The 23584-nt window shown below is 36.7% G+C and overlaps 1 protein-coding gene across 4 annotated transcripts in view; it reads right to left on the bottom strand.

Moving 5' to 3' along the window:
* Positions 1–23584, bottom strand: part of METTL24 (methyltransferase like 24) — a gene marked incomplete at its 5' end in the record, with an annotated part of 90045 nt that overhangs the window by 25212 nt on the left and 41249 nt on the right. For 2 of the 4 annotated variants that reach the window (XM_081044570.1, XM_081044571.1), the window contains 2 exons: positions 19011–19239; positions 22626–22765. In XM_081044570.1, the coding sequence (XP_080900696.1) occupies positions 19011–19239; positions 22626–22765 (369 nt within the window). Of the gene's footprint in view, positions 1–19010; positions 19240–19815; positions 19898–22625; positions 22766–23584 lie in introns of those variants that run through there. The other 2 variants (XM_081044573.1, XM_081044572.1) reach the window with 2 other exon arrangements.

The raw sequence follows: 23584 nt of genomic DNA, 5'->3' as shown, positions 1-23584 counted from the left end.
TGGCAGGGAGGTTGGAATTATCAGGCTGGGAATTTAAAACAACTATGATTAATATGCTAAGGGCTCTAATGTATAAACAGCATCCAAGAACAGATGGGCAATTTAAGCAGAGAGATGGAAATTCTAAGAAAGAACCAAAAAGAAATGCTAGAGATCAAAAACACTGAAACAGAAACAAAGACTGCCTTTGATGGGCTCAGTAGTAGACTAGACACCTTAGGGGACAGAATCTCTGAGCGTGAGGATATTTCAATAGACACTTCCAAAACTAAAAAACAAAGAGAACAAAGGCTGGGGGAGAAAAACAGAATCGAATATCCAAGAACTGCGGAACAACCACAAGAGGTGTAACACACACATAATGGGAATACCAGGAGAAGGAAGAGAAAAGAACAGAAGAAATATTTGAAACAATCGTGACTTAGAATTTTCCCCAAATTAACGTTAGACACCAAACGACAGATACAGGAAGTCAGAGAACACCACGCAGAATAAATAATACATATATATATACATACATACATAATGTTACACCTAGGCATGTCGTTTTCAAATTATGAAAAAAAAAAAATCCTGAAGAAGCCAGAGGAAAAAAACATCTTCACTATAGAGAAAGGAACATAAAAACTGCATCCTACCTCTCTTTAGAAGCCATACAAGGAAGAAGAGTAGAGTGAAATAGTTAAAGTGTTGCGAAATCATGACCACTGACCTGAATTCTACACCCTACAAAATTTTCCTTCAGCAGTGAAGGAGAAATGAAACTTTTTCAGACAAATGAAAATTGAGGGAATTTGTTGCCAGTACACCTGCCTTACAAGAATGTGAAAAGAAGTTCCTTAGGGAGAACCAATATAATGTAGATCAGAAACTTGGCTCTACCTAAAATAAAGAAGAGCATCGAAGAAGGAATAAGTGAAGGTAAAATAAAATCTCATTTTTCTTATTTTTAATTAATCTAACAGATAACAGTTTGTTCAAGATAATAACATCGGCACTATTGGCTTACATATGCTTATGGATAGCACACATATTATATGTAACCAAGTTAACATGGACTTTCAGTGATGATGATGTGTCAGTGTAGGTTCATCAATTGTAACAAATGCACCAATCTGGGAGGGGCATGTGGGTAGTGGGCGGGGCTATGCAAGTGTGGGGGCAGGATGCTTATGGGAAATCTCTGTATCTTCCCTTCAATTTTGCTATGAACCTAAAACTGCGCCAAAATAATAAACTCGATAATGAAAGAGCAGATTATAAAATAACATAAACATTATGATCTTATTTTAATTTGGTTAAAATATATTTACCATGGGGAGAAAAAGTCTGAAAGGAGAAACTATATTCGTAGTAGTTATCTTATAGTAGAATTACAGGCGATTTTCATTTTCATCCTTTTACTTTCTGTGCTCTCTATTATCTAAATTTTCTAGAGTGAACATATTGCTTTTATATAACCAAAAAAATATTAAAATAAATTGTTTTAAGAACAGCTTTGTGGATGAGACAGTCGTATTTAAAATAGGACTTGAAAGATGGCTGAAACTTTGATTTGTTCAGATACAGAGAAAATAGTAAAAAAAGGAACTGTGGCTGAAGCTACATGGGGTGAAACAGTTTAGGCAAGCTGGAAATAAAACTGTCTAGTTAGGTTAGAGCATAGAATATCTGTCAGAAAGTACTAGAAAAGAAAGAGGTTAGAAAACTGAATTGAGACCTTACACATCAGATGAGGTGTTTATACTTAACACAGTAGGTAGCACAGAAGAGGAACATAAAGACAGAGGTGGGCAATGGCACCTCTTTCATTTTTGTCAGAAAATTTAGTTATCTAGAATATTCTTGAACACTTAGTTCAGCCAACAGTTGGTATTGTACTGGATATGTCTCAAAAAAGGAGTCAAAATTATCTAACAGAGTATTTCAGAAAGAGAAAGAGAGACATCAACCTAGAGGAAATGCAATGTCGTAAGGCAAATGTGAAAAGTATTGAAGAATTATTACTATATAAAATACCTTCAAAGATATCAGTGCTCACCACTCATATGATTTCACAATAATACACTCACTGTGGGACTTCAAGTACTTATGCCCCAAAGATGATTGAATTATAAGATTTCACCAATGCCATGAAGCAGTTAAACTATATGAAATGAACACCGATTTTATTTATGACTATCACTGAAGAAAGATTGATTCCAAGGACATTGAAGAGTGGCTGGCCATAAAGACCTTTTTGTCTTTAATCTCCACAGTCTTGCACAGAAAGTATTATCATCCCCATTTTCCAGAAAAATAAAATGTGGTTCAGAAGGTTTTATTCACCTGTGTTATTCACACAGCTAACAGGAGATAAAGTTGGTATCAGGGTCATTTTGGCTGAGAGCCAGGGACTCTTCCACTGGGCAACATGGCCCAGTACTTGCCACCTGTCCCCAAAACAGCATTCTGAAAATGTCATCATCATTTTCCTGTGCCAATGCCATGATCAGAGCAACTGTGAGAAATCCTCAGGACTCATTTCAGACAGATAACTGCATCTCTCCAGTTTATCAGAATAATAATCCCATGGCAAACAGCAAAACCAATAAAGTTTCTAAGGAAAGAGCTGTGCCATTAGTTTTGTGTCCAGCCTCTTTCTTTGCCTCAATTGCTAGCAAAATAAAATATTGGACAGAATAATAACTATGTCTTTCATTGATTTGGGGGATCAGATAAACAGATTCCTTTTTATAAAACCAGGACAAGAAGTTTAAGTCTCCAAATATAATGCTTACACATTTTAAATATCTGAAATTCCCTTTAAGAATCTCAAGAATGAAATTTCAATTTAAAATGTCTATAAATAGTATGGAATTGAACAAAATGTTATTGATTTGAGCCAAATGAGAAAATGAGCAAGAGGCCTTTTTGCTCTCTTTATAGAGCAAAATTCTTTAGGGAATAAAGGCAGTGTTCTAAGAATAGAAAGAACATTTTCTCCCCAAATACCCACCACTTCCCAACATCACTACACTTTCATCTTACATCCGCAGGCAGCTTTCTTTTTTCTCCCCCAAAGAAAAGACATGGCTGTATCTGGTGGAAATAGCTCAACATTTCTAAATATTAGACGATACGCAGAATTAGAAAAAGAAAATTACTGGAAAAATGTTTTCCATAATCTCACCAGAGATCAATAGAGGCAACCAAGGAAAAAGTAGTAATTTATTAATGAATGCTCTCACTGCTCTCAGGGCCATCCCTGAAGAATGAAGGGTAGCTGAAGAGCAGGAAGGAAACAAAGGAAAGGGGTCTAATCATCAAGGGCTGAATGGCTCACTCACCCCCACCATCACCACCAAACACTATGAGTCCTTGCTATGGATTGGGCATCATGAATACAAAAATAAATGGCATATTAGGTTGAATTTCTCTACTAAACACTCCCATAGTACATGGTACTTCTTTGTAGCACTCATTATAGGATCACATTTCTGTCTTTTTTAGCAACATGTTAAATCTTAAGAGACTTGTTTATGGGAATGTAAAATGGTGCAGCCACTATGAAAAATTATACGGCAGTTTCTCAAAATAAAATAATAAAAATAGAATTATCATAGGATCCAGCAATTTCACTTCTGGATCTATCTCCAAAAGAACTAAAAGCAGGGTCTTGAAAAGATATTTGCGTACCCATACTAACAGCAGCGTTACTCACAATAGGCAAGAAGTGGAAGCAACCCAATTGTCCATTGACAGATGAATGGTAAACAAAATGTGGTCTATGCATACAAGGGAGTATTATTCAGCCTTAAAAAAGAAGGAAATCCTATCACATGCTACAAACTGGATGAAGATTCAGGAAATAATACTGAGTGAAATAAGCCAGTCACAGAAAGATAAATACTGTATGGTTCCACTTTTATGAGGTACCTACAATAATCAAATTCACTGAAACAGAAACAGAATGGAGGTTGACAAGGGCTGGGGAAAGAGAGGAATAAGTGTTTAACGTGTATAGAGTTTCAGTTTTGCAAGATGGAACCATTCGAGAGATTAGATGCACGACAGTGTGAATATACTTAACATTACTGAACTACACACTTTAAAAGGTTAAGATTTTATGTATATTTCACCACAATTAAAAATTTGTTAATTAAAAAGAGACTTGTTTATCCCTGTATCTTTATTATTTAAGCACAGGTACTTGCATATAGAAGACGCTTAATGAATATTTTTCAGATGGATTAATGGATAGAGGAATGGATGGATGGATGGATGGGTGGATCAGACAAACAGATGGGGATATGAACAAAAGTGTAACACATAAACCAATAATTATTATGCCCTATGAACATAAAAATGAGCCTGTGAATATGAAGAAGTGAAGAGTTTTTGTTATGGTTGACTTTGGCACAATATTTATCATACAGAATTACTTTGTTTTATCCACAAACACCACAAAAATTTTCAATATAGATTTAGTTCTATCTAGGTGAATAATTCTTATTTTTTCTCTTATTTCTCTTCACTAGAGTATAATCTGCCTTCTGATCTAGATGATATTATAACAGAGAAAAATCCACTTTCTGTCACCTTCCCTCCTTCCAGCGCCCCTCTTAATTCAAAAGGGTAATGTGAAATAAAGCTTACACTCAACACTGCAGAAGATGAAAGCAGGTGATAAGTTGCTTGCTCATAGATTATTAATCAGCTGTCCTCTGGGACGTAGTATTAGGAAGCTATGTCATGTAATAAACAGCAGGCAAAAAGAATAATCTCCATTTTCTGACTCTTAAGTGCAAGCATGTTCCATAAAACTAAATTGACATCTGTTAGCAGGCTTGTCACATGGATGGTTTTTTTCCTGCAAAATCTGGAATAAATTAAATCTTAAAATAAAACTTGGAACAGAGAGGCTGCTTTACATAATTCCCTCTAATGTTATTCTGTGAACCCATCGCACTGATTTTAAAGAGAAACTCTTACAAGAAATGTTTCATTATCATTTTAATTGCAAAACTGTTGAATGCTATTCCATGCTAGGAAATATGTGTTTTTTAAAAGGTCCTTATGTGTTTAATTAGAAAGTGGCAAATGAAACCTTCCTTGCTTGATATTTTCATTGGCTGGAAAATAAATCAGGTTTTACCTCCAAATGAAAATATGACCACCTTTTCCCCAACCCCTGGAGCCTGTTTCATGGGTGGTTTGTTATGCTTGGGCATCTCAGAGAACTGGCACAGCTGACTGAGCTCCCCAGGCAGAAATGGCCCAGCCCCGGTGTGACCTCACAGCATTTGCTCAAGAATACACTCCCTCTCTCAGAGGATTCTCTAATATGACAGCAAGTTCTGGGGACTCTTACTGTCGAAAAGCATTCAGCATTTTTTGACACACATAAAGGAACTTGCAGAGCTGCGTGACCCTGCGAGCCAGGCTGCACCGCACTGAATACGACATTCCCCCATCGATCCACTGGCTCCTTTAGGAAAGGAAGTCACACAAAGGGAAACTTACGGGCACCTCTGCTCCCTCAGAATTCACTGGGCTATTATTCCTAAAACTTTGTCAAAATGGCAAGAAAAACAAATGCCAGTTCCCGAGAGGCTAATTTCCTCCATATGTGAAATCTTCCTCTTTTGTAATAATATTGAGCCCCTTTGAAAATCTCAAAGAGGCAATTTTAGTGGTAATGCTTTCTTTTATATAAAAATCACAGTTCTGGTCTCATGACAATTTCTTCATTTCCCTCACAGATATGAGTTTATTTGCCTGCCCAACCTTTTAAAATGGCCGGGGGGTGGAGGGGAGCGGCGGGGGTGGTATGCACCTTATAACAGCGACCTGGTAAGGAGACAGGGAGGGAGGCTGAAGAAGTGGACTGCCAGACTCTGGACCACCTTCTTGTTGAAAGGGTTTTATGCACAGCAGGGGATTGGATATTTGCAAATGGAAGGCTGAGCCACTAAAGTCTTCTCAACAGGAGGAGCCTCCTCAAAGGTGATCTTCACATCACCTGGGTTAGAATTGAGTGGGGTGAGTTACAAATGCAGGTTCCTGGGCTCCATGCCAGACCAGCTAAATCAGAATCTCTGAGGTTGGTCCTAGGTTTGACACTTTAATCAAGTTCCCTAGGTGATTGGATTCTTTGCTTGTGGCATGTTGCTGTTGTTTTTTGGTTTGTTTTCTGATGTTCCCAACTCTAACAGTGAAATCTGAGAGCCACTCGATTGTACAGGTGAGAGTGGATTTCCAGATTCCAGATTCATTCACGTACAACCTTGCCAGTCATGACTTCTGCCCAAGGAAAACAGAGGGGAGAACACATCAAAAAAAAAACACAAACCACCGCTAAATCCTAGTGTACCTAGTTCCTTCTTCGAGTGGGCTTTATAATCTGTTATACCTACATGCTAGCTAAAAAGTGAACGTTTTGAAAGTCATGAAGAAGAGCCCAGACATTTTGCTTCACAGCAAATCTCACCATTAGAGGAGAATAAAAATGGTACAAAGCCAAAACTCATTTCCTAAATGGTGAGAGTGGAAGTTCTCAACTTACTTTCTCAAGATGGCTTGTCCTTAGGGTCCACTGCAGATTGATGGAGACCAAAAGATGTGTCTGCATTTCAAATTGCAATTCAAGACCGTGAATGACTCATTATTCCTAAATTGCCACTGGCTTATTTCACAGAAACACAGAATCGTCATGATTAAACAGCAATTCTGCAAGATGAAGCTGCCTTTGAATACACAGAAAGATACTCACCTCTCTTTGAAAAAAGGAACAAAAACAAATCTAAATAGAAGATTTCACTGGGACCTAAAAGAATTACCTGGACTTCTACCTTTACCACAGCACATCCTGTTTCTATGGAATTTTCCACCCAAATGTTTTTCTGAAACATCAGTGACTGAGATCTCTGAATGCACCAGCTGCTGCTTATTAATTCATTTTATTTAGGGAGAAAGTCATGCTGACAAGTATCTTATATATATTTCCTGAGCATTTCACTAGGTAGTTGGGATGAGATTCCATACAATAAAGGGTCTCCGGCCTTGAGCCACACAAAGCTTAGCTAGGAACACACTATCTGAGAAGCAGGGGTCCAGCCTAAACCATTAATCATCTAGGACTCAGGTATGGCTGGGCCTTGAATTGGTATGGCTGACAACCAGGGGACATTTTTTATAAAGAAGCTTCCCTCCTGAGAAAAAAAACTTGTCCCAGGAAAACAGCACATCTAGTACAAAAATCTGGTGCAATAGGCTGGCACAGGAATGGGAATGGAAAAATGATCTGGAGCATAGCACAGCATCTGTGGCTCATACCCCCCTTGGCAGCGACTCAGGCTGAGGGGGGAGGACATCAGCAGAGTACAAAGTGACCCGGTACGGGGCCTCTGGGGGAATTCCACCCAGGTTCAAGTCCCAGTACAATTGCCAAGTACTGTTAAATATCCTTTGCTCCTATGTTTCTCAGACTGGTACAGGTCTTGCTACTGAATGTATGGTCCCCCAACCAGCACCATCAGCACCACCTGGGAGCTGGCTAGAAATGCAGAATTTTAGGCCCTACCCTGATCTCCTGAATCAACGTCTGCATTTTAATTAGATTCCCCAGGAGGTTCACAAACACATCAGATATGAGCAATCTTAGTATAGAATATGATTTGAGGCAATATAAATAAGCATTTCAAAGTCTTTCATTTGTTAGGTATTTTTAATATGTATTAGAAAGCATAACTAGGACAGTTGACTCATGAATCCACAGATATTATTTCCCCAGATAATTCTAAGTAGGAAAGGTACATCCATTTAAAGTTGACTTAAAGCAAAGTATGAAGGCAAGATGTGCCCCCTGCCCATGCCAAACACAAAGAAAAAAGAGAGAATTATAAGAGAGACAAAAAGGGCAAAGCAGGGTTCAAAAACAAGATGAATATCTCTGTGGACAAGAACCTAGAGCAGTGAACAGGACTGAAGCCAGGGCAGTGGTCCTGGGGGGGGGGGGGGACGGGCAGGAAGGTGTATGTCCTTCAGGGAACAGGAACTAAAAGGGCCCCATGAGAGATCAACCAAGCCACATTCATTGATTAAAGCTAAGGAAGGACTGGAGTGGAGTTCCCTGGGTCAGAAAGGAGCCTGAAATAAATGGCAGGTAACCACTGGCTGGGCTGGGGGCTTAAAACCAGCCATGGCCTAGGAAGATGAGAGGAGAGAGACACATCCTAGCAAATAGCAAATGAGCCAGACCCCAGATGGTTCAGTGACTGAACATTCCAAGTCTCACAGGAAAGAGCAGGAGCCCCTGAATGCTTATATAAGTAAGACAAGGCCTGGAAGGGCTACTGTAAAGTCACCAGGCAGGGAACGGTGAACCAACAAGGAAAGATAGAAGCAAAACCAAACCAAAAATCCCCCGCTGAAAATGAGCCAGCAAACAAAAATTCCAAAATACACACAGAAAACAACTGATGAGAAACATCCAACCAAAGAAATAATTGGAACATTACTTCATTCTGAGATTAGTTTAAAATAAGTATGTTTCAGATGCTCAAAGCAATCAATAAGAATAATATCTACTTTCACAAACATGCAAGCAGTAGCAATACATTTTGGAATAAAAATATGTAAAACCAGAAAAGAACAACAGATGGACAAGAAAAAATACCAACTCAAAATCTTGGAAGTAAAAAATACAGTCATTGTAATGTTTTTAAATATTAACTCTAGACTGGACATAATTAAAAAGGAAATTAAAGAATCGGAAGCTAATACTGAGGAATTCACTCAAAAGTAGGACAGTGATTGACATTTTAAAATATGAAAAAGCAAGTAAGAGACAAGGAGGATAAAGTGAGTGGTTCCAAAATACATCTAAAAAGAACTCCGGGAGTAGAGAATAAAGGAAATGGAAGAGAAGCTATTGAAAATATTTTAATTTTTAAAACACTAACAAAGTACAAAATTCAAAAGACACAGCCATCCAGTTCTCCCTATAGTCAACTGGTATCACCATTTTCTTGTGGATACCTTCAGGGAGATTCTATACATATAAAAACAATTATGTGAATTGTAGAATGGTAGAAATCTAAACACATTCTTCTGTAATTCACTTTTATTGAGGTATAGTTTATGTACAATAAACTTTATACATTTTGAGTATACAGGTTTATGACTTTTGACATATGTATACACCCATAGAACCACCAACATCCCCAAAATTTCCCTTGTGAAGTGATTTCACTTCAGTAAATCTTCTATTCCATTCCCTACTACATGCTTTAACCCCCCTGATCTATCATTATAGAATAGCTTTGCCTCTTCACATAAGTAGAGAATCATATAACACGAGGTCTGACAATTAAGTTCCAAAACTCATCCTAGAAAAAGTGCTACATACCTCATTGCTGAATATCACTACAGTCACCGTCGAAGTCCTCCCCTTGGGAAGCTATGCACTGATGCCAGCGCCTAGTCCACCCTTCATAGCAATTTTGGAACTCTTTTTTCTGGAATGGCCATTAGAGCCGTCGTCGTATTACCCTTGATGTCCTGAATGTCATCAAAATGCCTTTCTTTCAATATTTCCTTTATCTTTGGGTAAAGAAGTCATTGGGGGCCAGATCAGGTGAGTAGGGAGGGTGTTCCAATACAGTTGTTTGTTTACTGGTTAAAAACTCCCTCACAGACAGTGCCATGTGCTGGTGCATTGTCGTAATGCAAGAGCCATGAATTGTTGGAGAAAAGTTCAGGTCATCTAACTTTTTCACGTGGCCTTTTCAGCATATCCAAATACTAGTAAACTTGGTTAACTGTTTGTCCAGTTGGTACAAATTCATAATGAATAATCCCTCTGATATCAAAAAAGGTTAGCAACATCACTCAACAAGTTCGCGAACTTAATTGTCAGACAACTTATGTAGTCTTTTGTCTGGCTTCCTTTATTCAATATAAAGTCTGTGAGATTCCTTCATCTATGTATCCTTTTTATTGCTGAGTGGTAGTCTAGCATATATGTATGGAATGGTACGTTGCATATGATATATTCATACCATAACTTCTTTACCCATTAACCCATTGTTGGACATTAGGGTAGTTTTCATTTGGGGCTATTATGAATAAGGCCACTGTGAACATTTAAGTACAAGTCTTTATGTGGATATATGTTTTTAGATTTCTTCAGTAAATACTTAGGAGTAGATTTGCTGGATTAATCTTTGGTAAATGTACTTTTAACTTAATAAGAATTTGCCAAACTCTTGTCCAAAGATATTGCCTTCTCACCAGAAATGTTTGAGAGTTCCGGTTACTCCACATACTCATTGCTTAGTATCATCAATATCATCAATGTTTTCAATTTAACCATTTTGGCATTTGTGAAGCGGTAGTGCATTGTGGCTTTAATTTTCATTTCCCTAATGCTTAACAATATTGAGTATATTTGCATGTGGGCTTTGTCATCTGTATATCTTCTTTGGTGAAGTGTTTGTTCAAAATTTTTGCCCAGTTTTTAATTGAATTGTTTGTCTCGTTTTTGGTTGTAAGAGTTCTTTATACATTCTGGATACAAGTCCTTTGTCTGATACATTTGTGGTAAATATTTTCTCCCAGTTTTTATGGTCTTAACAATGTCTTTTAATGAGCTGAAAGTTTTTTTTTTGTTTTGTTTTGTTTTTTTTTGAGTCTTTTAAATGGAGATGTTGAGTTGGAGCTAGTATATAGAACTAGAGACCAAGATTTTCCCCTTTATTGTTATATAATTTGTTCTTTCCAAGTTTTAAAAACTAGATGAAATATGCACGGTTTGTATTTGTAAATGCATAAGTGTGTTTCTCATCCATTTACAATATTCACTTTAGCTCATAAAAATATGTTGAAAATGCATAAATTGGACTTTTCTCCCCACCATAGGAAATTAAGAAAATGCTCTTTTTATCTACTATTACTCTGGAGGTAATTGCATGAAGTTAAGTACTGAAATTATGATGTGTAACATTAACTAGGAATTCTTTTGTAATTTTTATTAAACTTGAAATATAGATACTTGGTGTTTGGTGTTGAGAGCAATGGAGATGCCCAACAAGTTATCTATTTCCATGCTATTGTGTGTCCTCTGACCATTTCTTCTTTCTTTTTTTTTTTATTAATTTTATTGGGGTGACAATTGTTAGTAAATTTACATAGATTTCAGGTGTACAATTCTGTATTACATCGTCTATAAATCCCATTGTGTGTTCACCACCCAGAGTCAGTTCTCCTTCCATCACCATATATTTGATCCCCTTTACCCTCATCACCCACCCCCCACCCCCTTACCCTCTGGTAACCACTAAATTATTGTCTGTGTCTATGAGTTTTTGTTTCTCATTTGTTTGTCTTGTTCTTTTTGGTTTATATACCACATATCAGTGAAATCATAGGGTTCTCTGCTTTTTCTGTCTGACTTATTTCACTTAGCATTATTCTCTCGAGATCCATCCATGTTGTCACAAATGCTCCTATATCATCTTTCCTTAACGCCAAATAGTATTCCATTGTGTATATGTACCACAACTTCTTTATCCATTCATCTATCGAAGGACATTTTGGTTGTTTCCATGTCTTGGCCACCGTAAACAAAGCTGCAATGAACATTGGCGTACACGTGTCTCTATAGAGAAATGCTTTTATATTTTTGGGGTAGATACCCAGGAGAGCGATTGCTGGGTCATATGGTAATTCTATTCGTAGTTTCTTGAGGAACCTCCACACTGCCTTCCATAGCGGCTGCACCAGTCTGCATTCCCACCAACAGTGTATGAGAGTTCCTTTTTCTCCACAGCCTCTCCAACACTTGTTACTATTTGTTTTGTTGATGAAAGCCATTCTGACTGGGGTAAGGTGATATCTCATTGTGGTTTTCATTTGCATTTCTCTGATGATTAGCGATGTTGAGAGAAAGTTTTAATTTTGAAGTCCAATTTATCTTTTTATTTTTATGGTTTACGATTTTGTAACTAAGATCTCTTTGCCTAACTCAAGTTTCTGAAGATTTTCTCTGATGTTTTCTTCTAGTTTTATAATTTTGGATTTTATGGTTAGGTCTAAGTTGCACTTTAAGTTAATCTTCGTGATGGTGTGAGATAGAAGTCAAGATTTATTTTTTTCGATACATAGATCCAGTTGCTCCAGCACCATTTGTCAAAAGACTATTATTTCTCCTTTTGAATTATTTTGGCAATTTTGTAAAATAAATCAATTAATCATATACATGTTTCTATTTCCAAATTCTATTGGTATTCCATTGAGCTATATGTCTATATTTATATTAATACAACACTCTCCTGATGGCTATCACTTATTTTAAGTCTTGAAATCAAGTAGTATAAGTCCTCTTTGTTCTTCTTTTTCAAAATTATTTAGCAATTGCTTCATTTTATAAGTTCCTTTCCTTAAAATATCTCTCCGAAATGGTTTCATATCATATATAAAGATTTGCATTTTCCTTTCTAACATGGGACATTGTAAGTAATCCATGAAAAGATATACAATAATGTATTTAAACTTTTACAATGGTCAATATGTAGGTTATTTCTTATCCTTTGTTATTACAAACAAGGAGGCAAAAAATAACCTCGTTCATATATCAGTTCACATATATGGGACTATGGCCATATGCCAAATAGAAGTAGAATGATGGATCAAAGGGTATTTGCATTTGCGATGTAATAGATATTGTCAAACTGCCTTGCATAAAGATTGTACCAATTTACATTCATGCCACTTTTTATCTTTGATACTCTGATGGGTGAAAATGTATCTAAGTGTAGTTTCATTTGCATTTCTCTTACTATGAGCAAGTTAGAATACTTTTTTATATGAGCCATCTGTATTTCTTTTTCTGTGAATTTTTTTTCCACCTTTATACAATTTCCTATTAAATTGCTAATCTGTCCCTTATTGATTTGCTGAAGCCCTTTATATACCAGTGAAATTAGCTCTCTGCTTATGAAATGAGTTGTAAATATTTTCCCAGTTTGTCATTTATCTTTTAATTTTGCTTTTGGTATATTTACCAGGCAGAAATTTTATATTTATATGTAATCAAATTAATCATTCCTTCTTTTATGACTTCCTTACTCCAGGATTATTTAATTCCTCACAGTTTTTCTAATAGTTTCATAGCATCAGTCTTAAAAAAAACCTATGATTTGATTGGTTTGGATTTTTTTGTTTGTAGAAGGCATAAAAAATCAATCAAAATTAATTTTTTATTTTTACAAATGCCTACCCAGTTGTCTACATAACTTTTATTGAACTACCCATCTTTCCCACTGATTTGAGATGATGCCTTTATCATATATCAAATCTACATGTATTTGGATCTATTTCTGGATTTTTTATTCTGTCCATTAATCTGTTTGTCTATTAGCATAAATGTCCCATTTTCTTTCATTATTATAGATTTAGAAGAAGTGTTAATATCTCATAGGTCTATCGATTTCCTTAATTACTCTTCTTTGCCAAAATTTGATTGGCTATTTTTGCTTGTTAATTTAATATGAACTCTAGAATCAGCTTATCTAGTTCTACAAAAAAAAAAAAACCTCCTTCTCATTTTATTGGGATCATGTTAAATGAATAGAGTAACATAACAAAGATTAAATCATTATGATGATAAGTTCTTCTATCCAAGAACATGTTATGTTTTTTAATTTGTTCCAGTCTTCTTTTAAACTCTTCAATAGTTAACATTTTATTCTTGTAGATTTTGCACGCCTTAAGTTTATTTGTATCTCTTTTTGTTGCTTTTGTAAATGGTGTCTTCTTTTCCTTTGTGTATTCTAACTGGTTATTCATAAAAGTACAGGTTTTAAATTTTTGCATACTACATTCAGACAATTCATGAAATTCTCTTATTGCTTGATAGTTTTCATTAGATTCTCTTGAGTTTTCCTGTATGCAATCATATAATATGCTAATGAGTGCTCCAATAATAAAAAAAATACATATGCCTATAATAAAGTTTTACCTCCTTCTTCCTAAATTTTACCTAAATGTTATTTCTCTTTTCTAATTGTGTTAGCTATTATCTTAATAACTGTGTTAAATAACAATGGTAATTACACACTCTATGACTCCATTTATATAACATTCTTGAAATGACAAAATTATAGAAATGGAAAACAGATGAGCGATTACCAGGGGCTAGGGAAAGAGGTGGGGGAGGAAAGTAGGAATAGTTATAAAAGGACAACAAGACCCTTATGGTACTGGAACTGTTCCGTATCTAAATTGTATCATGTCAATACACTGGTTGTGATGTCATACTGTTTGCTGTTGGGGGAAGCTGGGGAAGGGGACATGGAATCTCTGTCTTATTTCTTACAACGGCATGTGAATCTATAATTATCTAAAATATGTTTATTTATTTTAAAAAAGAGCTCTAATCCAATTTTTTAAAATAATAATGGCAGACATTCTTATTTTTCCCTGACTTTAACAAGGGTATTTCCATTGTTTTTACATTAATCATGATGCCAGCTCTTGGGTTGTCGTATACCAAAGTAAGAAGCAATTAATCCAAAAATACCAGCAATCACAACAGATACAAATGAATTAACCTTACATATATAGATAAAAATATTATGGAAATACCCATGCATTCCTTTCCATTGAGTATTTTTTAATTTGCAGAGACAATAATTGAATATAGAGATTATAGATATAGATATATAGATATATAAAAGAGAAAGAACAAATATGGCAAATAATAACATCTGGGGAATCTCAGTCAGGAATATAAGAGAGTTCATTGTATTATTCTTATTCTTGCAACTTGCAACTTTTGTGTTTGAAATTATTTTCAAAAGAAAATGTAAAAAAAAAAAAAAGATAAGAATCCAGAAAATAACCATGTGAGAGCACATGTTCAAAACACAGTTAACTTGCTATGATCCTTATTGTATTTAGGAGGAATATAAAAATACTCATCATTTTACATGTTGTTTTAACATTTTATAGTTAATTATATACATTTAAAATTTAAGGGTCACCATGAAGAATTAAAAAAAACAAGCTTTGGCAAGAAGAGAATAAAAAAGTACAGAAAACCAAAAAAGCCCAGTCAAAAAGAGTAAAAATTTGCCCAAACATGCCAGTACTCATAATAATTATGAACATAGCCTGTTTAATGACAGAGATGATCAGATTGGATTTAAAAACACAATACAGGCATATACTGAATACGTCACTCTTACACACATAAACTAAAACTATATTTTAAAATAAAAATAAAGGAATCTAGCATGGCATGTCATAAAAATGCTTATCCAAAAAAACAAAACAAGCTGGAATGACAGAACTAATAGCAGACAAAATAGAATTTTAGGCAAAGAAGATTTCTAGGAATAAAACCTGTATACACATGGTGGAATTTTTTCCCTGAAAGAGCCTATCACTTTCCTTTTCCAGCAGCAAAGCATGAGTATTATTCCCAAAAAGCATTCCAATGTAGGGCAGTATCAGTATCTTGTTTATATTTGCCAACTTGGTAAACAAAAAGAAAAAGAAACCTTTCTGTAGCTCAATTTCAAAGCCCACGTTTTCTCAAACACAGCAGGGACCACACAACAAAACTGATGTTTTCTGATCAATGGAGAGCTCTCTGCCCAGCAAAGCAGAAACCGCCTCTCCTATAAGTGTCCACGTGGACACTCAGCCACTGGGGCAGCTAAGCAGCGAGCAGCACAAAGTCCGGCTCCACCCAGCACAAAGTCCGGCTGCTCTGTATTAATTCTCAGCAGCTTATTTAATTTCTATACAGCACAGTATTTACTTTCTATACAATCGCAGCAACACTATTCAGTGCCCGGAGGCAGCAAACAATAACAGTGCTCTACGACCATGTCTGAAGGACCCATTGCCCTTCAGTTTCACACAAAGCTTTCATTAACAAGTTTTGATTGAAATTAAGTACAGTTAGCAATTTCCAGAGAAATCTCTAATATATTTTCCCTGAAAAACAAAGAAAGAAAAGGCTTTCTATGAAATTTAGTAAAAATTTCCTGAAAGTGTTAATAAATCGAATGACTAATTCATGCCAGGCACTCTGCTGGAGCCTTTAACGCTGATCTAATTCTCAAAAACAATCCACTTAGGTAGTATCATTGCCCTAATTTCACTGATAAGCAAACTAAGCAGAGTCATTCAAGACTTGCCCAATGCCAAAAACAAACAAGAGGACCTATGCCTCCAACCTAGATTAATGAGTTTACAAATTCAGATTACCAACAGCATGGTTAAGACTGAAAAGAACAATCATTTCTCATTAACCAGCCTGGATTATTTAGGATACTCTGTGTAATAAAGACCTTAAGAAAAAAGCACACATTATGATTAATATGAGCAGAAATTTCATATTTAATATTTCTAGTCATATTCTGGAAAAATTCTAATACATAGTTACAGCAACAAGCACTTCAGCAAAAACAGTTAATCATTTCAAATAATACTGAATTCAGTTGATATTATTCTGTGACAGTCTGGGCTTCTGGTTCATGTGCTTTTGCTGATGCAGCTGCTCTCGCCTGATGCTTTAGAAAGGTTTTTTGATTTATAGTTAGAAGTTAAAATTCCAAAGAGTTTTAAAAGCATTACAAAAGCCATATGCATCTCTTTCTGTCACCATCTCAGAATACTGTCTTCCATTTTGCCTATATTTTTGCCAGAGTGGCTGGAATCGAGGAATGATAAGCAAAAGAAAAATAACAGCTTACCATGGAAAACATCACCAAACTATGCGAGATGTTTTAAAGTCATGAAGTGAAAACAAAACAACTAAAACCCCTTTGGTTTCTACAGTCACTTTCAGAAAAAAATAAGTGAAGAACGCAAGACAAAAAAGACCTGCCATTTTTCAGGGGTCTTTTTGTGTGTGTTTTTTCTTTCTTTCTTTTTTTTTTTTTTCCCTGCAGAGCCACGTCCCATTCACCAGTGTCTATGCACATGCAGAAAAATGAAAACAGACCTTGCTTGCTACAGGCCAGAAACGAGGTTTCCTTTTCCTGGCACCACATAGCTCCTATAAGCATGTTCCTAATGGGAACAGTCACTCATCGATGGGTTTAGTTTGGTTTTGTTTTAAAGCACTCACCAAAAATAATCTCTAAGAAAGAATATCAGTCTCTTTTAAATTCTTCAACAAGGGATTTTTTTTTTTTTTTAAAGTAGCAAAAACCTACCTGGCAGTTCTAAGCCAGATCACTTTCATTAATACTGGGTTTTTTTTCCTATTGCTTTACTGAGGTAAAAATACAAATAAAATCATCTTAACTATTTTTAAATGATATTATTAATGTTTTTAATAAACATAAGCAGACTTAGGAATATAAGACATTTTCTAAAACTTTTCTCCTTTCTAGGTATCAGTATAACACATGTTTCTGCTGTCTCAGGAGCAGTTTTGTAAAAGCTTCATGCTTTGTCTTCAGCATAAAGGTTTGCCTACTTCAGCTTCCATGGAGTTGAACAAGCACAGCGGAGGTACCAACCTGGTTGTCTGAAAACACATTTTCCACAGGCAACGTGGCCTAGATAAATTACATTCACAGTTCATTTTTCAAAGTCTTATTTTATCCTCACATTTATCAAATCTTTTGCTAAAGTATCATCAAAAAAAGTAAAATGGCTTTAGGTTTCACCTCTTTACTCAGTCCTTTCTTTGAAGAGTGAGGGTGATAGGGCCAGGATGTTAAAAGTATTAAGGAGGAGCAGCAAAATGTCTAAATGAACACAGAGAATCAGTACTTAGCTCTTTGAATAATCTTGAGTTGACATATTAGAAAATCAAGCCTGTAATTTTCAGCTACAGAAAAAAACAGGTCTATGAAGACAAAAACGAAGTTATGGAAAATGCTCTCACTTCTTTGGGCTCTATTCAGAGATTTCACCCCAAAAACCCTTCGTATTTTTCATTAAGGTCCCTAACTATTAAATGCTAGTTACTCTCAGTGGCAAAGCCAACTACAAATCAATAATCACATGTTAAAAGAACAGCAAATTCTTTGAAGTTGTTACTGAAGAAGCTCCTGCTATCCAATTAAAGGGAGTTGGGTTGTTTTTGCTTTATTTTCGGAGGAGAAGGAAGAAGAAGAATGCAGAAGAAAAGCCCTTTTATTAAAGATCAAGCAGCAAACTCAAGTTGAAAATTGAGTTCCATGTATTACTGATTTTTAGAAATACCCATTCTGGCATGTTCTAAATTACATGCCGTCACTGGCTGGGAATAATAGGCCAGGATAGGCCAAGTCCAAGACGGACTGGCAGTCAAACATAAGCCAACTACACTCAGGAGACTTTCTCTGGTATCTGTCTACAGCTCTATACTAAAAATTGTTTTAAGGAACACAGTTCACAATTTCGATCTCTTCGGTCAGTTCAAATTTGCTACCCATTCACAATAAAATATTTATAGAGATCTGATACCCTTTGATATAATTATACCAGTTGCAACATACATAATGTCCATTCAATTTTACAAAGTACATTTTAATCAAAATTACATATATTAATATTTTCTGACTTTTAAGAGCCTGGAGACTCAAAATAGTTGTTACAACAGTGAAGAACATGATATACAAGCAATCTATTATCGAACATGAACCTGGCCCTGATTCCTTTTGGTATCTGAGGCTGACATAAGTAGTTTCCTTTGTCTGGAAATTTTAAATCAGTTGCAAAATGGAAATGGTACTCTGGAGTCAATGCCAGAAGTAGTTTTCTTAGTGTCCTGGCCCAGTCTTAGCCAAAACCTTACTTAGCACCACTCAACAGCAACTACAATTTTCAAATCCATTTAAATACTTCTATTCTTGCCAATACTTTATGTCTACAGAGATAACTCTATAACTAATGATGGGTGATCAGCAAGGTTAAAACTGGACCTTCAACTATCCAATACTTGGTTTGCATTAAAAAAAAAAAGTTCATAAGTTTGTTCACTTTATTTAATTATTAAATCAAAGGAAAAAAACTCTGACCTTGTGATGCCCAAATTCATTCAAAATGGTTCCCAGTTTTCTGGTGTTGCTATGTGATTTTTGGGCAGCAACAGCTGGATGGGGGTCCCGCCAGTCAATGGACAACCGGTGATACCAAAGGTGCTGACTCTCGAGAATGTGAGCTGATTTAACACTAGGATCAAAACGATGCACTTCACATCCATTGTTGGCCATGCTAACCTCAAAATGGGTATCATCACTTCCCAGCCTGTAAAGAAGGAGGATGGAAATCAATAACAAAACATAGAATGAAGCAAAAAGTATTGGATTGACAAAACGACATTTCCAAAGCCAATTTTCTTAGTTATATCAAGCCTTCTCCTATTTTAACACATGGCTAACTATACACGTTCAATAAATCTTCTTTCACAAAAAGAAAAAAAATTACTCTTTTTACATATAAAGCACAGATACATAAACAGACATACAGTATATTTACGGTATTAAAATTTCATAGGCAGGGTGATTAGGAAAAAAATGGTCTCAAAAGGGTCCTTGGGTCTGTTGATTTTCTGATTCCTCATTCACGTACAGTATGAGCTCCTGCTGTGCTACTTAAACGATTAGATGACAATTTTTGGATCTGGAGCTCATTCATTCCTCTTGAAATGCTCACAGCAACCAGAAGTCCCAGATTTTCTGTATAAAATGTTGGCTCTTATTGCCTAACCGTGTGTCAACTATCAAATATTCTTCTGTCTTATGCTGAGAATTTATGTCTTGAAACCAAATGGTGCAACCCTCTCACCCCCAGAAAACTTAAGAAGAGATGAAAACTATTTACCTATGTATTATTCCTTCTCAAGTTTTCTCTTCTGCTTTCACTCCTACCTCTGAAATACAATCTTTCACATGAAGGATGAAATAAATGGTTTTTTTCCCCCACTTCACTTTAACTACCTCCCTCATCCCCCACCCTCCCCACTAGATCTCCCCATCAACCCTCCACTACACACACACACACACACACAAGAAGCCTTGCAGGCCAGGCCCCATCTGAAGTTATGAGTAATATCATCTAAATCCACAGCCCCTCCTCTTTCTCTTCCCTTGCCCTTTCTCCAAAACATAACCTTCCTTTTCAGTGCCTTTCCTATCTGAATTGGTCTATTCTACCCCATTTCCAAACTGAAAAGTATCTGATTTTAATTTTTAACTGAACTTTCCACAGAATGCACTTTCCCAGAGAAATGTCTTTTACATTAACTGTGAAATAAAAAGCTTTGACTTCTAGTAAAAAAATTTCAGACATCAGAGAGAAAGTGAAGGTGATACCTGCTCTAGTACGCGGCGGTGGAAGGAAGGTAAGAAACAGATCAGAAGGCAGGGCAATCAGCCTTTGTCCTCTGATCCTTATGTCCTCAGATCCCTTCCTTCCTCTCACTCCAGGAAGACTATCGCCCGTGGCAGCTGCATCCATCATCCTCAGTTAGGATGGAAATGACTGGGCACAGCAGTGGCATGGTCTTGCTGCTGCCACAGGCCTGGGGTTTGGAGCACGTACTGCCTGGATGAAGGGGCCACATGACCCATCCCCACCTGCCTCCCCACCTAACTCACAACTACCCAACACTCCCAAATGCTGGGAATCAGGGCCCACATTTCCTGTTCTTGTGCATTTCAGGAGCACCACTTCTGCCCTGGGTTTCTTTCTTCCTTCAGTATCAATTGTGATGCTGTCAGCCAGCTATTTACCTGCCCCCCAGCGAAGCAATTCACTTAGAAAAAGGGATGCTTGTCTGGACCCTCAGTCCTGGGTAACAGTGCAATCAATCAACGTATACAACCATAATCCAAATAATCCTTTTTTTAGGGCATAAAAAATATTATTCAGCTTCCAGTTTTCAATTAAGCATTTTCAGGTTTTCAACCAAATGTTGACCCTCATAATCTATTCATTTCTTTTCCCAGTGCAATCCAACTGTTCTCATATGCTCTTTACAATGATAATTTTGAATAGTGAACATTTAAATGAAAACCTTTTTGAATGTAATAATCTGAACTCTTACAGCAGAACTATCTTATCTAATCGTTCTGAAGTATAAGAAAAGCAAAAAGGAATTTAAAAATTTTTCCAAAAACAGCTTTCCCAATTTCACTTTACTCAGTTATATGCTTTAAACGAAATTATTCCAGGGCGTAAAATATTAAGCAAAATATGAAGTTCAGTTTGGAACAAGAAAATAGGACCAAGCTGAGATCTTCAATTTGTATGTGGCACTATGCAATTATTTTTATGACCTACTTTCATACATTTTTAATATGATATAAAATAAACTCTACTGTCACAACTTCCCATTCTTGCTACAATCTTAAAGCATAACTGGTGGGCTCCCAGAAAAAAAGCTCTGTTCTAATCAACTGGCTGAGCAATTTACTTCCTAATCCCCAAGCCTCCAAATTTAAATCACAGCACAATCAGCTTAGTCCCCTTACCTCAAGCAATCACTTATGTAGCAAATGTATACTGAATGTCTACTGCTTACCAAGCTCCACTGATATACGGGTATACCATCAGTCTTCATAGAAGAATGTTTCCATTATCTTGAAACCCTTATTTGAACATTTTGCTCAAAAAAAAAAATCCACGATGACGATAGCTAAGAATTCTTGTTTGGTAAAGTGTGACAAGCGACGGTTACCCTGCATGCAGCAGCACCTTTGGGTAAGCCTCCACAATACCCCATTGTCTGCCCCTAAAGCTAATCTAAGATTCTGGTTGGCAGGTGTCACTCATGGGCCTGAATGTAAATCATAGAGGTGATGAAACCTATGGGTGAGGGACAAGCATACGACACTTGTTGGGGTCCCCAGTACTCTTGTAAAGGACCTCAGGGATCTTGCCTGAGAACCTAACCACACAGCTGCTACAAATAATCTATGGAACAGGATATTCCAAACCAAAATAACTCTCTCCTGCCTTTTTTTGAGACATATATCGTTTGTAAGTTCAGGACTGTTTAATGAGTACTGCTGTATTTGGTGAAATAATTTCATTACTTCATATTCACTCTTTTATAAAGAGCTCTTTAAATCCATTTGTACATTTAGGTCATTTTCAGGCTGAATAACTGAATATCAGTATTTCCCACATTTTGACAAAATCTCACGGCTTTCATAAGAGTTTCCTTTTCTTTCATTCTTTAATGCAAAAGTATACACAGATTTGCCACTGGCATAAGACATAAAAATCCATTTGCCTTGGGTCACTCATCGTAACTCTGTATAAAATTTCTGATATCCTCACTGTTCTTTCTTTTTTCTAGGTGCATTCTTAATTCTCCTCTCTGTGATAAGGATGCTCTAATTCTAGCTGGAAACCATCGGCGTCACCAAGAGGACCGTCATCATGTGGAAAATGGAGGTTGCCAACTTATTACCCGCAGAATGGAGAGAAAGTGGCTCTGGCTACTTAGGGTGATCTGCACACAAGTACCCACAGTTACGTGACAGACAGATGAGTCTGAAATGTTGGCAGGAGGCAAAGTGTAGCACCAGTTATACACTGCACCCATTCATAACTCTGTGTTGCTGAAAAGGCCTTGGCCACCTGCAGAACTGTGTTTATTTTCTTCTGCTGTAAAATGTACTTACCCTAAAGAGTAGAGACGGCACTGCTTGTTGCGGATTTGATGAGCTAAACCAAACCTGTCATCAAGACAAACCAACCAGGGCTTCTTTGTGGGGCTGGAGTCAGAAGCGAGGCTATCTGTGCTCATGTGATCACATGCAATCTGTAAGGATTGGGAATCGATGTGAATAATTTAAAGTGTTGGATGATAAATGACAGGTGGGGACTTACTGCTTCCCCATCTCTGAAAACCAAAGCAGAAGAGTTATGACCTTCTCCACTGCTAACTACGTCCCTCCGCAGGGAAACAAAAGCCTGCTATAAAATGTTCGGAGGCATTCCAAATACCGATCATAAGTAAGCTCATGGAGATGATAGGCAGGTTTGAAGGGAAGCGAAGTGTTGCTATAGCCATATACACAGAGTGCGCAGGGGAGAACAAGTTGGGAACAAAGATGGCAGGGAGGAGGGGTCAGGAAAGGCTTTACAGAGGTGGGTTAGCCTTGGAGGATGAACAGAAGTTGACCAAGAGACTGAGCCCAAGAAGGGCATTCCTGATGGGGAGAACAGTGCTCCCAAAAGAGGTCTGTTTACTCATAGGGTTCCCATTAGAAGTTGTGAGATATGATCACGGGCATAGATCTCAAAAGGATGTAAGATTATCGATTCCCTATCTCAGGCAGATAAAGTGAAGCCACCGTGGTTCAGATACGTAGCATGTGTTCTCCAAGGTAAACAGCCAATCAGGGGTCAAGTGAAATTAATCCGTAGGCCCGGCTAACAGGACTGTACTCCAATAAGCATCCTCCTGGGGGAGAAGAGCAAGGGCTCCAGCCAGGAAGGAGGCTCTCCCTGAGCTAACCAAAGCACTTCTGTTAACTCATCCATCAAAATTAGACAAGAAAGCCAAAGGGAACGTGTACCTAAATCAGGCAGAAGAAAGTCTCTAATTTCAAATGCACATTAAATATACTTTGTAAGG

Source organism: Rhinolophus hipposideros, assembly GCF_964194185.1.
Source record: "Rhinolophus hipposideros genome assembly, chromosome: 3".
NCBI lineage: Eukaryota > Metazoa > Chordata > Mammalia > Chiroptera > Rhinolophidae > Rhinolophus > Rhinolophus hipposideros.
The sequence above is the reverse complement of the archived record's forward strand: the minus strand, read 5'-3'. Positions and strand labels throughout refer to the sequence as shown.